This window comes from Stegodyphus dumicola, chromosome 5 (assembly GCF_044657685.1).
Source record: "Stegodyphus dumicola isolate Sdum_Otavi_A_Nest chromosome 5, ASM4465768v1".
In the NCBI taxonomy this organism is placed as follows: domain Eukaryota; kingdom Metazoa; phylum Arthropoda; class Arachnida; order Araneae; family Eresidae; genus Stegodyphus; species Stegodyphus dumicola.
In genome coordinates this window covers 46,997,930-47,011,660 of record NC_140772.1, presented here as the reverse complement: position 1 = coordinate 47,011,660, position 13,731 = coordinate 46,997,930, and the positions used below count along the sequence as shown (strand labels likewise).

The 13,731-nt window shown below is 32.5% G+C and overlaps 1 protein-coding gene across 5 annotated transcripts in view; it reads right to left on the bottom strand.

The window, feature by feature from the left end:
* Positions 1-13,731, bottom strand: part of bdg (sodium-dependent transporter bedraggled) — a 316,789-nt gene that overhangs the window by 10,442 nt on the left and 292,616 nt on the right. For all 5 annotated transcript variants that reach the window (XM_035349992.2, XM_035349984.2, XM_035350010.2 and 2 more), the window contains 3 exons: positions 12,950-13,200; positions 10,841-10,972; positions 7,368-7,470 (listed from right to left, as the gene is read on the bottom strand). In XM_035349992.2, the coding sequence (XP_035205883.1) occupies positions 7,368-7,470; positions 10,841-10,972; positions 12,950-13,200 (486 nt within the window). The remainder of the gene's footprint in view (positions 1-7,367; positions 7,471-10,840; positions 10,973-12,949; positions 13,201-13,731) is intronic.

Sequence of the window (13,731 nt, the reverse complement as noted above, 5' to 3'; positions counted from 1 at the left end):
ATGTCAACAGAAAAATACACTGGTGAAATAAATTAAGAGAATTTGCATAATTTATCGAATTGCATCAAAAGAACTGAACTGAAGGAAAAACTACTGCTTCTATATAAAAATGAAAATCTTGTACGACAAATAAGTTAAGTGTACACGTGTGTATAGGCAGAGCCAGCAGAAAAACAGGCTTTATAAGCGTGTGGAGGGTAAAGACGAATTGCACTTGCTAGCACACCTCGGCAAATTTCTTGGTGTTATCTTGCAGCATTAGGTTAAATTCACATCGGAACAGTAAAAATGAGTAACCACCAATGTTTAGATGATGGAATGAGGTGCCGAATTGTGGGGAGACTAGAGGCAGGCCAATCACAAGTCCAGATATGCAGATAGTTTAATGCCCAGCGTCACTTATAACCTATGGAAACATTTCCAGGATACTGGATCCATCAAAAGAAAGCCTGGGAAAGGTCGTCCAAGAGGCGTAACAGAAGGGCTACAGCTTCTTAGCTCTCTCAGGACCTGTATGCAGCCACAGGAACCCGTGTAACAAGGGTGACTGTTTCCAAAAGACCGAATGAGAGAGGGTTGTTTGGCAGAAGACCAGCTGTTTGCGTTTCGCTTACATCTACGGACAGGAGAGTCCAATTAGCATGGTGCAGGCAGCATAGTGATTAGAGTATAGAGCAATGAGTGACCGTTCTGTTCAACAACGAGTCCCGTTTTAGCCTAAACATTGATTCTCGCCATACTTTATGGAGAGAGCCAGAAACCCACTACCTATCCTCCAATGTCTGCGAAATCAACAATTATGGCAGTGTAATGGTCTGGGCAGGCATCATGTTGGATGGCCACACACCTCTCAATGTCTTTGACAGAGGCTCTGTGACTGGTGTGAGGTAAAGGGATGAGGTATTGGAGTCCTATGTTCGCCTTTTCCGGGCTGCAATGGACCCCGAGTTCATCTTACAGGATGATAACACAAGGCCACATTGAGCTCTTCCGGTCGACGAATTTCTTGAGAATGAGGATATTTGACGGATGAACTGGCCAGCCACATCTCCAAACTTCAAACCTATACAGCATATCTGGGATGCTCTGGGGAGAGCAACTGCAACTCGCAACACCCCCTTGAGAACCATCCAGGAACTGAAATCAGTGTTGCTGAATGTGTGGGACCAGTTGCCACAGGCACTGATAAACTGCCTTATTTCCAGTATGACATCACGCTGTGATGCCTGTGTGGCTGTAAGAGAGGGCCATACTCCCTACTGACCCATTTCTTTTGTGTCTTCTGCAACCGCTGTTTCAGACCTTCAGACTCCCATGAGTGTTATACACGAACATGTGTGCCTATTATAACTGTTGAATGTTTATTATGTTTGTATTATATCAACCTATGTTGACACCAAATTTTATTAAAATCTGTCCAGTAGTTCTGGAGACCTTAGAGCAAATATGCAAATTCTCTTCATTTATTTCGCCACTGTAGAATCAGTGCTACAGCATATCTGTAACAGTTTCTATGTAGTGCATAGTGTCCTGCTACCTTTTTCCAGAAGATTCCATTTTTCAAATTTGTGTTATTCACTTAAATGAAAAGCTTTCTACCTAAATGTAAAAGAGATGTTTCATGTCCTCTGTTGATTTTAATTCACTGCTATCAAAATCAAATAGGATGTATTTATATATAAATATATAGTCTACCAAACAGTTCTGTCTAATAATGTCATTTCAAATTTCAGTATGTATGCATGTGTTCACTGGAAAATCTCTTTTTATCATTATATTAATACACATGTGCTCTTCTAAATTAATTGAAACAAAAGTGTCTCATGTCATTATTAAGTGATATGTGATGGTGTAAACACAGCTGCCAATAAAGTTCATTTACAACACTGTGTTTTATACAAATTCCAACAAAGAAGAAAGGCTACAAAAAGGTGTCAAAATGTAAAGAACCTCTTTGGTGAAGATAAGTTTTGGATAAAATCTGCAGGAGATGGTTCAAAAAATTTGAAGCAGATGATTTTGAAGCCATGCTCTAGGTGGCCATCTTTCATCGATAATGATATTGTCAAGACCATGATAGAGCAAAATCCTTTTTCTGATTACACTGGCACTTGCAGAAAAGCTTAACTTAGCTCAACAAAAAATTTTGGACCATATTCAGAAATTATGATCGTCCTGTAACTATTTCGGATAGATGTCTCTTGAGCTAACTGAAAAAATGTGTATGATCGAGTCGTCATATGCATATCTCTGCTTCCTCAGGATAGGTAAAAAAAAAATAATAAGAAGAATAAATAAATAAAGAAAAATTTAAAAAAAAACACCCTTCTTTGATAGGATGATAACTGGTGATGAAAAGTGGATTACCTATGAAAACATCATTAAGAAAAGAGCTCACTATGAGCCCAGACAACCTCCCCCTCCACCTATAAATTGAGTTTGAGCCAAAAAATGCTCTGTATATGGTGAAACATCCAAGGACAAATACATTACGAGCTTTTGGAACTTCACGAAAGACTCAATTTGGAGAGATATCACCAGCAAATGGATGATTTAAACAAAGCAGTCGAAGAAAAAAGGCTTGTGATATTCAACAGGAAACATACTGCACCATGATAATGCTTTGGCGGGTCAAAAAAATCTTGCTGGCAGCTAAGCTGGAAAATTCTGCTGCATCTATTACACTTCTCAGACCTAGCATCCTCTGATTATCACTTCTTTCTCACCTTATACAATTTTTTGAAGGGGGAAAAAATTCGAAACTGAAGCAGATGTCAGTCATGCACTATTTGAGTTCTTTATTTCTAAGGATTTCATTTTTAAAAAATGGTATTTACAAATAACTCTTATGCTGCCAACAGGTCATAAGTAACAAAAGAAATTATAATGTACAATAAATATTATTAGAAGTATGAATTCTGACTTAAATTTCCAATAGCTCCTTAATTCTTCATTTTAAAATGCTCACAACCACCAATGAGCACATCAGAATGGCATCACTTTGTATGTCGGCAATGCTCTGAGAGGTCAGTTAACTATCATAAAGAAGTATATGCTTTATTTTCTGTGTGGCACTGAAAGACGAACAAAGTTGTTTAGGTAAGTTAGTGCTGCATTATTTTTCTTTTTTATATGTGCAGTTTTCAAATTTTGTGTTTGAATGTTTTTATGTGTATTTTTATAAATGGCAGAGCCTTTACAGCCCACGCAAAGTAAATAAAAAAATTTACCAATGCCAAAACATTAGAATTATTAGGAAAATGTGACCTCTCCAATTATGAGAACACAGATGATGAAGACTATAAAATGACTATATATGAAGAAGATGGTAGGGATTCTCTGAGTAAATCAGAAGGAGATAGTGATATTGTGGTCAAAATCATAGAAACTTTCGATCTTGAGACAGAAGACAACAATACACCTCAACAGTTACTGACGATTACGCGTGGACACCATGTATGAGTGCAAAGACTGCCCAAACAAACCAGGGTATTGCTTGAACTGCTGTGAAATATACCATGAATGATAATGTAGCAATGCAGTACTGTTTCCTATACAAATGACTTTTCATTTGCAATAAGTTTATAATTTTTGTATTCTTTTCCATAATTTCCTACATCAATTATGCATTAATATATACTATGCTACATTATATAATCTTTAGAGCTAAGCATTCAACATCTAGGTATATGAGTATTTTTTATAATTTTCATTTTGCTTTAACATTTGAAATAGTAGGAATAATTCAGCAATGCCAATATCTGTATTTTGTGCTTGCTATTCCAAAAGATTTTCAATATTTTTTCATAAGTGCGGCTTCTTATTGTCCAATTATGTGCTTCATTACTTTTTTAAACTGTGGCTTTATGCAATATGTCAATAATTTCTTAAAATAAGATCACACATGTTAGAGCATCGGTAGCATACAGATAATAGGTTGAACTTGATGTGTCGCTGCCGCTCTAGACCATCAGGAAAAACTATTAAACTAAACATAAACATTATAAGGAACATTTTAACCATTAAAACACTATTTGGTAATCCAATTTCTAAGGATGGAAATGTCATTTTCACTGCCAGCGAGTGTGTTAATTTAGGTATTTGCTATATTTTAATAAAGTAACTACTTAAAACTTTTCTGGACTGATTCATTTCTAGATTCATCCACATTACATAACTTTTACATAAAGCTATAGCAAAAATAACTTAGCTTTAAGCCAATAATAATATTACAGACTAATTAATCTGTCAATCAGAATGACATTGATATTGAAAAACCACTCTGAATTAAGATTTCATCCAAAACATAATGCATTTCACTTTTGCTTCTTGGCCTACCTAGTCTGCTGCTTCTCTTCTTACAACAAAAATAATTAAAATGTAAATATTTTGGAACAGGCACGATTAGTATACTAAGTTATTTGTAAATGCAATGCCAATTAAAACAAAATTAATAGTAAATCAGCCAGACCTGCTTTTTATTAATTCTGCTTCAGTTGCCAAGTTGCTCATCATTATGGATCAACATCTGCACTATCAACATTTTCTACATCATTATACACACAGACACACACGTGTAAGATATAAAAATAAGATGGAAATTTATTAACAAATTAAACTTAATTGGAACAAACTGGCAAAAGCCTTCAAAGTCCTAATTTTAATCCTAGTACAACAACCTTCAGTGCATCTATACTGCGTCATTGATGTCACTCTTTCCCTGCAATTTTTCTGCACTACTATAAACTTTTGCCCAATCAACTGTCCAGAACTCAAATGAACTGAGATTATAAATAACTCTAACTGTTTAATATGTTTCACTTTTTCACCTACTGCTGACAGAATAAAGCCATGTCTTTCACTTCATGGTACTTCTTTTCTACTATCTAAAATGTAAGCTGTGTATACAAAATTATGGGGTGTTTATTACACTGATAATCATGTGTGAAGCAAATATTATGCCTCCAGAACTGCTTCATCTAATAATATCATTATGCTGAATTCAGCTATGTCTGTCTGCAAGTCCATCAATCTGTCTATGCAATAAATCACTGACATTCCATTACACCTATCACCTGGAAAATTATTTCGACCATGGCTAAAAAATGAATTGGTTTCATCTTCCCTAGCTTAACAGCTAACTTTCTACACAGTTCTATCGACGTACCATCAAAAATAACTGAATACTAAAACTACACTGACCGGCCAAAGCATTATGATGATCCCCACAATTTTCAATGAACTCATCTGGATGATGTGGAGAGTATGTGATTATGTGGGAATGGTATTTAATTACTGTTGGAGAAGGTAAGGAATCATTCTTGCACTTACTTCTGTGAGGAATGGGAGAGGCTGCTGATCAAAGGAAATTTGATAGAGAGCAGATTGTAATGGTCTGAAGATATCCAAAACTGCAAGACTGGTAGGTTGTTCACAATCTGCTGTTGCTAGTATTTATGTAAAGTGGATAAATAAATGATGGTGAAACTAACAGTAGACGACAAGGTATTGGATGTCCATGCATCATCAAAGAAAAAGGACGTTGGGGACTTGGTACAGCAAACTTGGTGCCAGACAGTGGCTCAGTTGGCAGCCTAATACAATGCACGTCCAAGTGCAAGTGTTTCGCAACATATAGCTAATTTAAAATTCTGACATTCATGAAAAATTTTTGACATACTTTGACATCACATGCAATCGCGTGCTTTCTTCAACATCAAAATATGACCCTTATACAATAATAATATGTTTAATGTTTGGCAATGCTATTTTTATTTCATATTTTGTAAAACTTACAAATTTTTTATTAACGAATTCTACAATTTGAAAGCGAGCAGTGGCAACACATTTCTAAATAAAGCATTTTTATCTCCAGTGCACTGCTGCCACTCAGAGAAATGAATTACAGTTTTAAATTAATATCTTGGTTGATTAAAGTCCTACAGAGCTGAGAAAATATTTGAAAAGGCTTCTGATGAATATTTGGAATCTAAGGGTATTAACTTTTGGTATATGTCTCAAAACTCAGCTCCCCGCCGTTCCAGAGGAGATGAAGTTATATCTTGGTTGATTAAAGTCCTACAGAGCTGAGAAAATATTTGAAAAGGCTTCTGATGAATATTTGGAATCTAAGGGTATTAACTTTTGGTATATGTCTCAAAACTCAGCTCCCCGCCGTTCCAGAGGAGATGAAGTTACAAACAAACAAACAGTCACGCACAGAGTTTAATACTATAAATGCTTATGAATTCATGAAAAATTTTTGACATACTTTGACATCACATGCAATCGCGTGCTTTCTTCAACATCAAAATATGACCCTTATACAATAATAATATGTTTAATGTTTGGCAATGCTATTTTTATTTCATATTTTGTAAAACTTACAAATTTTTTATTAACGAATTCTACAATTTGAAAGCGAGCAGTGGCAACACATTTCTAAATAAAGCATTTTTATCTCCAGTGCACTGCTGCCACTCAGAGAAATGAATTACAGTTTTAAATTAATATCTTGGTTGATTAAAGTCCTACAGAGCTGAGAAAATATTTGAAAAGGCTTCTGATGAATATTTGGAATCTAAGGGTATTAACTTTTGGTATATGTCTCAAAACTCAGCTCCCCGCCGTTCCAGAGGACATAAAGTTACAAACAAACAAACAGTCACGCACAGAGTTTAATACTATAAATGCTTATGAATAGCCACATTAACTAAAAGATTCTGAAATCCTTGTTAATTTTCTGTGAAATATTTCTTTTTTAATAAAAAATTGTTTTATTTCTTTAAATTTTATAAATTTATAACTGCAGCTGGAAAACTAGATTATAACATAATTATATCATAACCAAACTAAATTATAATGAAATTCGATCAGCCATAACATTATGTTGTAGTATAATCTAGTTATAGCTCTAGAACACCTAGCTCTGGATGACTTCTGAATCAGAGTATGAGGCTTCTACTGAAATGAAGTTTGACCACCCTTACTCTACAATGATATTCAATCATGGCTGATGCTAGGCATTTTTGCTGCCTGGTGCAATCTATGTGGGTGCTAAATTCTGATGCCTCATACTTTACTAAATTTTAAAAATTTTGTGGTCCCTGAATTCTGCTGTTCAGTGCCTCTCTAAATTCTAAAAATTTTGCCATTCCTATATTTTGTTGCTCAGTATTTCTTTAAATTCTAAAAATTATGTCGCTCAGTGCAACTGCATCAGTTGGCAGAATGCCAGTTACACTGACTCTGGCACACCATAGCAACACCAGTTCTTATGCTGTCCCTATATTAAATGTAGTCTGATAAAATGCCGTAAAATAAAATTAAAATTCATATAAATTATAGTTATATAAAATATACTTTACCTCTAATAAATAAAATGGCAAACAGCATGATGAAATACATCAGTACGATCCACCATAAAGAACTGACACAGAAATCCAGATAGTATATGATATATAGCCCCACCTACAAACGAGAATTTTTTTCTGCTTAGATAGGAGATATACCTTGAATTATAGCAATATCACAGAACGCTGACGAACTAAAGTTAAATCATACGCTAGGCATTAAAAGTTGACTTGCAATACATATGATATAAATATGACACACTAAAATTAAATCAGACTGAAATATTACAAACTAAAATTAAATCAGACTGAAATATTACAGACTACAATTAAATCAGATTGTACATCATACTAAAATACAGCAGTACATTTAAAATGTAAGCTAGGGTAATTTATTTATCTGAAATATGCAAGTGAGGCAGAAATTTTGATTTTGTACCATAAAATAATTTTTATTTCATTAGAAAGAGTAAATCCGAGAATATTTAGTCAGCCATTCATTGCATGTATTTTTGCACTGGACTTAAAGCCAAAATGATAATTAACCAAGAAGCAAATTTCTTTATATTTTTAAAATAGAATACCACTTCAGTGGCAAAGCTTCAACAATGTTGCCAATGGAAATGAATACTTCTCGTGATAGAAAATTTTACTAAATCTAGAAGAATGACACCTTAAAAACTCCAAATTTGACATTCTCATTCCTTAGCAGATGTAAATCAGATTTACAAATATAACTCTTTAGCTACAAGTTTACTCTTAAGCTGCAACTTAACTTATAAGCTGCAAGAACAGACATGGAGAAATATAATTTCTTATAATCTCACATGGTTATTAAAAAAAATGTTGTGCTGCTAACAAGCAACCACTACTGGACTAATCATCAAAGCAAATTCCATCCAGAAAAATGGGATAAAGGAATTTCATACAGAATTGAATTAATAAAAAATGTTATTATACAAAAATATGAACTCGTGATACTTTTCAGAAAACTTGCACAAAATCTTTTATGTTAATGCAGAAGGAAATGTCTACCTTCATGCTCATATTATGTGCATTTTTCAGGTGAGCTTAATTTTTGCAACAAATTGTGATCTTGATTGTGTCTACAAGCAATGGAAATCTCAATATGCATTGGAGAAATGGGTATTATTCTGACATGCGATCCCCATATAATTTATCTAGATTGGAGAATTTGCATTCTCTGTAAAGAACACGAATGAAATTGCACTTCTGTACCTTTAACATTTTCAATTTAAAGCCACAAAATAATAAAAGAAACATAAAATAAAAACTTAAAAAGCATGAAGCATACATAATATAGTACGCAGCATGTGCACGCTATAATCAGCAAATGCATAGATAATATAAAAATGATAACTAATAAATGCTGCATCTAAAATTTATGGTGTTTCTAATAACTTAAGCTGCAAGCCATTTTAAATATTAATAAATCTGATGAAATGACATCATCAGCTCCTAATGCTATTTCTCTGAATCCCTAAAAGAATTCTTTTAATTATAGGGATTGCTGCATATAAGTTGTTATTGCTTATACCCTGTTCCAGCACTTAGCTGCATAGACAGTCTCATGAATAATCAAGGATTGGAGCAAGTGTACCTAACCTTTCACCTACTACTGAACCCCTAAAAGGTCACAGTTGATTGACTTCAGCACCACCTTTCTTCAAAAACAGATATAATACAAAAATGTCCATATTTTATCAGCTAAATAAATTATTTTCAAAGGAATCCATCCAGTAGCTATAAAAAAAATTTTTATATCAATCACATCCTCAGAACAGTGCTTTTAAAAATGTTTTCAGGAGGTGGGAGGAGAAGAAAAAGGGCTAAAACCATAACTGATCAGTTATTGAGTAATTGGTTATTAGAACAATAGACACAAAACAGTATGTTTGTTATATTACAGTAAAAGATTATTTAAAGGCATTAAAACTTTTTGCAGAATGAAAATATAAAATCAGAGCTTAACAAATGGATCCGTTAACATGCCAGCTTTCTCGAATGAATACAATTCAGACCAGACGTAACATAAACTATAATACATAAAATGTTTACTGTTTGAAGCAAATACTTTTGGTACAGAAGTAATTAAGGCCAATTTTATATGTTTAGTTTTAATTATTATTTTTACCATAATTTCTCAATTTATAGGCAAGGCTGTAACGAATTATTGCATTCCCTTATGCATGCTCTTGTGGCACAACAGAAAACACATTCAGCTAGCGAATGGAAAATCTATGGTTCAAATCCCAGTAAGGGCATGGTTGATTTATAATGTTTACCGGTGCAGAATGTTAACTATAAAATCTTTTAACAGATACATTCACTTATATGTGGCTTAAGTTTTTATAGAATCTTTGACGTATTAATTTCATAGAATCTTTGACATCTTTACATACAAAAAGAAGTTAAACGTTGCAACCAAAAGAATCATCACTGCAGACAACAGACAATTAATTTTTTATGTTACCCATATTTTTTATTGCATTAAGATTGTTTATCAAACGTATGGACATGAAATGCAATCAGAAACTTTTCTGAGAAATTCATTCCTCCAAGATGTATACAGGTATTCCTCTTAGAAGTATACTTTGCAGAAAATACAGATATACCTTTTAGAAGTATACTGTACAGAAGCATACAGATGTACCTCTTAGAAGTAGACTGTACAAAAAAATCAGAACCTTGTTCTCATTGGCTGATCTATCCAAAACAGTTTCCAGAACTGTAAAATAATCCAAGTATATAAGCAAAACAGAATTCTGAATGCAACCTTTTCACTAAAGTTGTAGGGAGAAACCTGCTATTCAAATTAGTTCTAGGAGGAGACAATAGCAGGAAAAATTTCCTATTGCATTTTACATCCATAAATCTGTTAACCCTCCAATCATTATGAGTTTAGCCCTAAAATTTCAGAGTTCCTCAAAATGTTGTGTATAAATAGTATTTTCTTAATTATAATTAAAAAAAACTTCCTCACTTTGTACCTTGATTCCTTTTCTTCTAATATACATCCAACCCGAAATTGGATACATTAAAAACTGACAGAAATTTTCATGTGTAATGAATATGAAAGCTACTCTTCCATACAGAATTCTACATCCATAATGCTGAGAAGGTTAAAGCCATTAAAAATTTCATTATGTGACCATAACATAGTGGTATATATTTTTATGATAAAATCTTACTCTATCATTTCCTTAGACATAGCAGAACTCTATTATGATATTCACAGATTACGATTAATTATATAGATTATACATTTTAAATGAGCAAAACATATCATCATAAAATCGATCAAAAATGAACAACAAACTGCACTGTTAAACTGAACTATTCAATAACATTTTTTTTAACAGAACTTACTTTATAAACCCCTGTAATATTCTGTCTCATTTTTTAAAAAAAATTCTCAACATAAAATATAAAATATACAACAGGATTTTACCTCTGTGTTTACTTACATTTGATGTAATTGGAAGACCAAGAAGAAATGCTAAATTGCATGTTATAAACGTCAATGTTGTATGCCAAGATTTGAAAACTTTGTAATTAATAGCAATTACAGATTCTACAACGCAGTACCACATCACTACCTGCAATAAAGTTCAATAAATTGATCACCTCTATGGATATTCAGAAAAGCACTCTATAGAATAAAATATATGTAATATTTGTATATATTTTAACTACAATCTTTGGAAGAGCAGTAAAAATAAACACGATACTACATATGCATAAAACATCACAAAATACCAATACCTGGAAATGTAAAGCATGAATTTTCAAAAATTATCAGCTGCACAAAAACATGTATGTTATTCCCATATGAGGTGCTGCAATTCCTAGTTTGGCTTTTTCTTAAATTATTATTTCATTTCATTATCAACTTTCAAACTACTTACAAGTACATATCTGCATTACATTGCTTTTTTTTTTTTTTTTTTCAATTATTCCCCCTTTTTTTGTAACACTTCCCCAAAGAAAATCCCACTAACTCAAGACAACAGCTATTTTGACTTGGGTTAATTTATACTACATTTTGCATCAAGTATTTACAAGACTTACTAAGTAATGAACCCAAAACAATTCATTATGTAGCCCACTGCATGACAGAGAATTTTAGATCTGTCAAGAAGACCTTTATTTAAACATTTATTAGCTAAATTTGTATAATTACTCATTTTAGTCTCAATTTCCATAAACTTACATTCATTAAGATAACATTTACATTATTAAAGAAAGTAAGAAAGCAAAATATCTTAAATTTTAAGCTAATATGTGACAAAAGACAAAAAAAAAAAAAAAAAAAAAATCTGATGACTGTTAAAATCTGTTAAAATTCTCAAGCATTGAAGCTATACCTAACAGAAAAAGAGTACATTGGAAATACAGCCAACAAAGTGATATAAATAATAATTGCCAAGAAAACATAAGACTAAGAACAGGGTGCAGGTTCAAGAGATGTCACTTGCTTTCTTATTTAGCAGAGAAAGTGGCAAAGAATAAAAGTCCGATATGGTTTTTAATGCAGCTACCAAACAGTATCCAATGGGGGGGGGGGATTTTCAGTCAGTCTGCTGATGTTGAAAATACATTTCAATGCCAAAAGATTCATTAATATTTAAAAAATCAGATTATGTCAAAACATGAGGGTTATCTGCTTAAGAGGAGGGATGCCTTTATGGATGACATCTAAAGGGAAATTGGCTTGCATCCACAGTACACATGGAGAAATGAAAATGTTCGTGCAGCCACCCTGCTCACCTGGAATCGAACCCAAGTCAAACTACCCTTCCAGCGAGTTCAGCGACTTATCACTCCAAAAGATTCTTAACAGTGTATCCATACCCACTTTCTTATAGACTGGCATCTTACATGAATACAGCAATGACAGTCAACATTAATCACAGAAAAGACTTACAATGAATAGAGAGGAAAAAATTTCCCAAACTGGGTCAATTCTTTTAATTATCCTCAATGATTTAGATCTTTGCATGTAATCAACATACTCATCATCAATATGTGCATGCTGTAACCACAGATTTCCATTGATTTTGCATTATAAAATCACTTTTAATTTTTGCCACTTTTGATTGTCCATGAAAACTAAACAGAAAACAATGCCCATGAAGCTAAAATAAATTAATTAAAGGCTTCAAAAGCATTGTTTCCTGTTTAATAGCTTAAACTATAACATTTGACACCATGGCTTTTTTTTTAAATGGTGAATTTCAAAATCAGCTGTTACCAATAATTTATATTCCATTATATAATACATATTAAAAATATGTGCAACTGTTGTACCATAAGCCAAAGTTACGGCAATAATTAATTTTTGTCTTATTTTTAGGATTAAATATATGAAAAATAACAGCAAATACCTAATCTGAATAACATTTATTTAAAATGTGATAAAATATATTATTATAGTTTAAAATACTCTCATAATTATTTACAGAATTTTTTTTAATTCCACAATTGATAAATAATTGACAAAATAACATATATAAAAATGAGAGTTTTAATGTTTATTAATTTAGAATTTTATATATGTAAATATATATTTTTACCTGCTGACCAAATCCAAAGAAAATCATGGCAGTATAAAAACAAATGGACCAAAATGAAGAAATGTTGCGGACACCTTCAACAGCAAGAGCAGCAGGGAAAGCCTCTGTTGCTAGGCGCAGAACTTGATAGCCACTCTGATATACATAGCTATCTTTCGGAATTGTGCTTATCCCTAGAAAGAGGCTTGTAACAGTGATATTCTTGTGAAATCGAATCCCAGGCTTCAGTGCCTTGACAGAACTTTCTTCCTCTAAACAGAAAATTTTCAGTATAACAGAAATTAATTTTAATAATAGAAAAAATATAAAGGCTGTAAAATCAAAGTTGTACTTCAATCTGCCTCCCCCCTAAAATAAATTATACTTCAGTCTCCTTAATTAGAGAGCACCTACTGCACTTTTATTATACATTGAATTCAAATTTGATTGCAAAATAAATTAAATACAAAATATTTTTACTTTTCCAAACACCAAATATTTTTAATTATCTAAATTTTAAAACACAATCTGGCAATATCAAAGAGCCTTCTCTTTTTCAAGGAGGACTGATAAAAACTGGGATCGACATTAAAAAAACTGGAAAAAACCACATTAAAAAACATTAAGAATGCTTCTTTAAAAACTGAATTTCAGTTATTTTCTTTAGATCTTGCTTTTTGAGTACTTTTTGAGATACTACTTAAATTTACAGGAGTCACATTATATTTGTCTGGAATATTTCAAAAACTTCTATATTGTTGTAGAAGGGAAGCTTACTACCTTTTCTATTCATGAATTGTAAA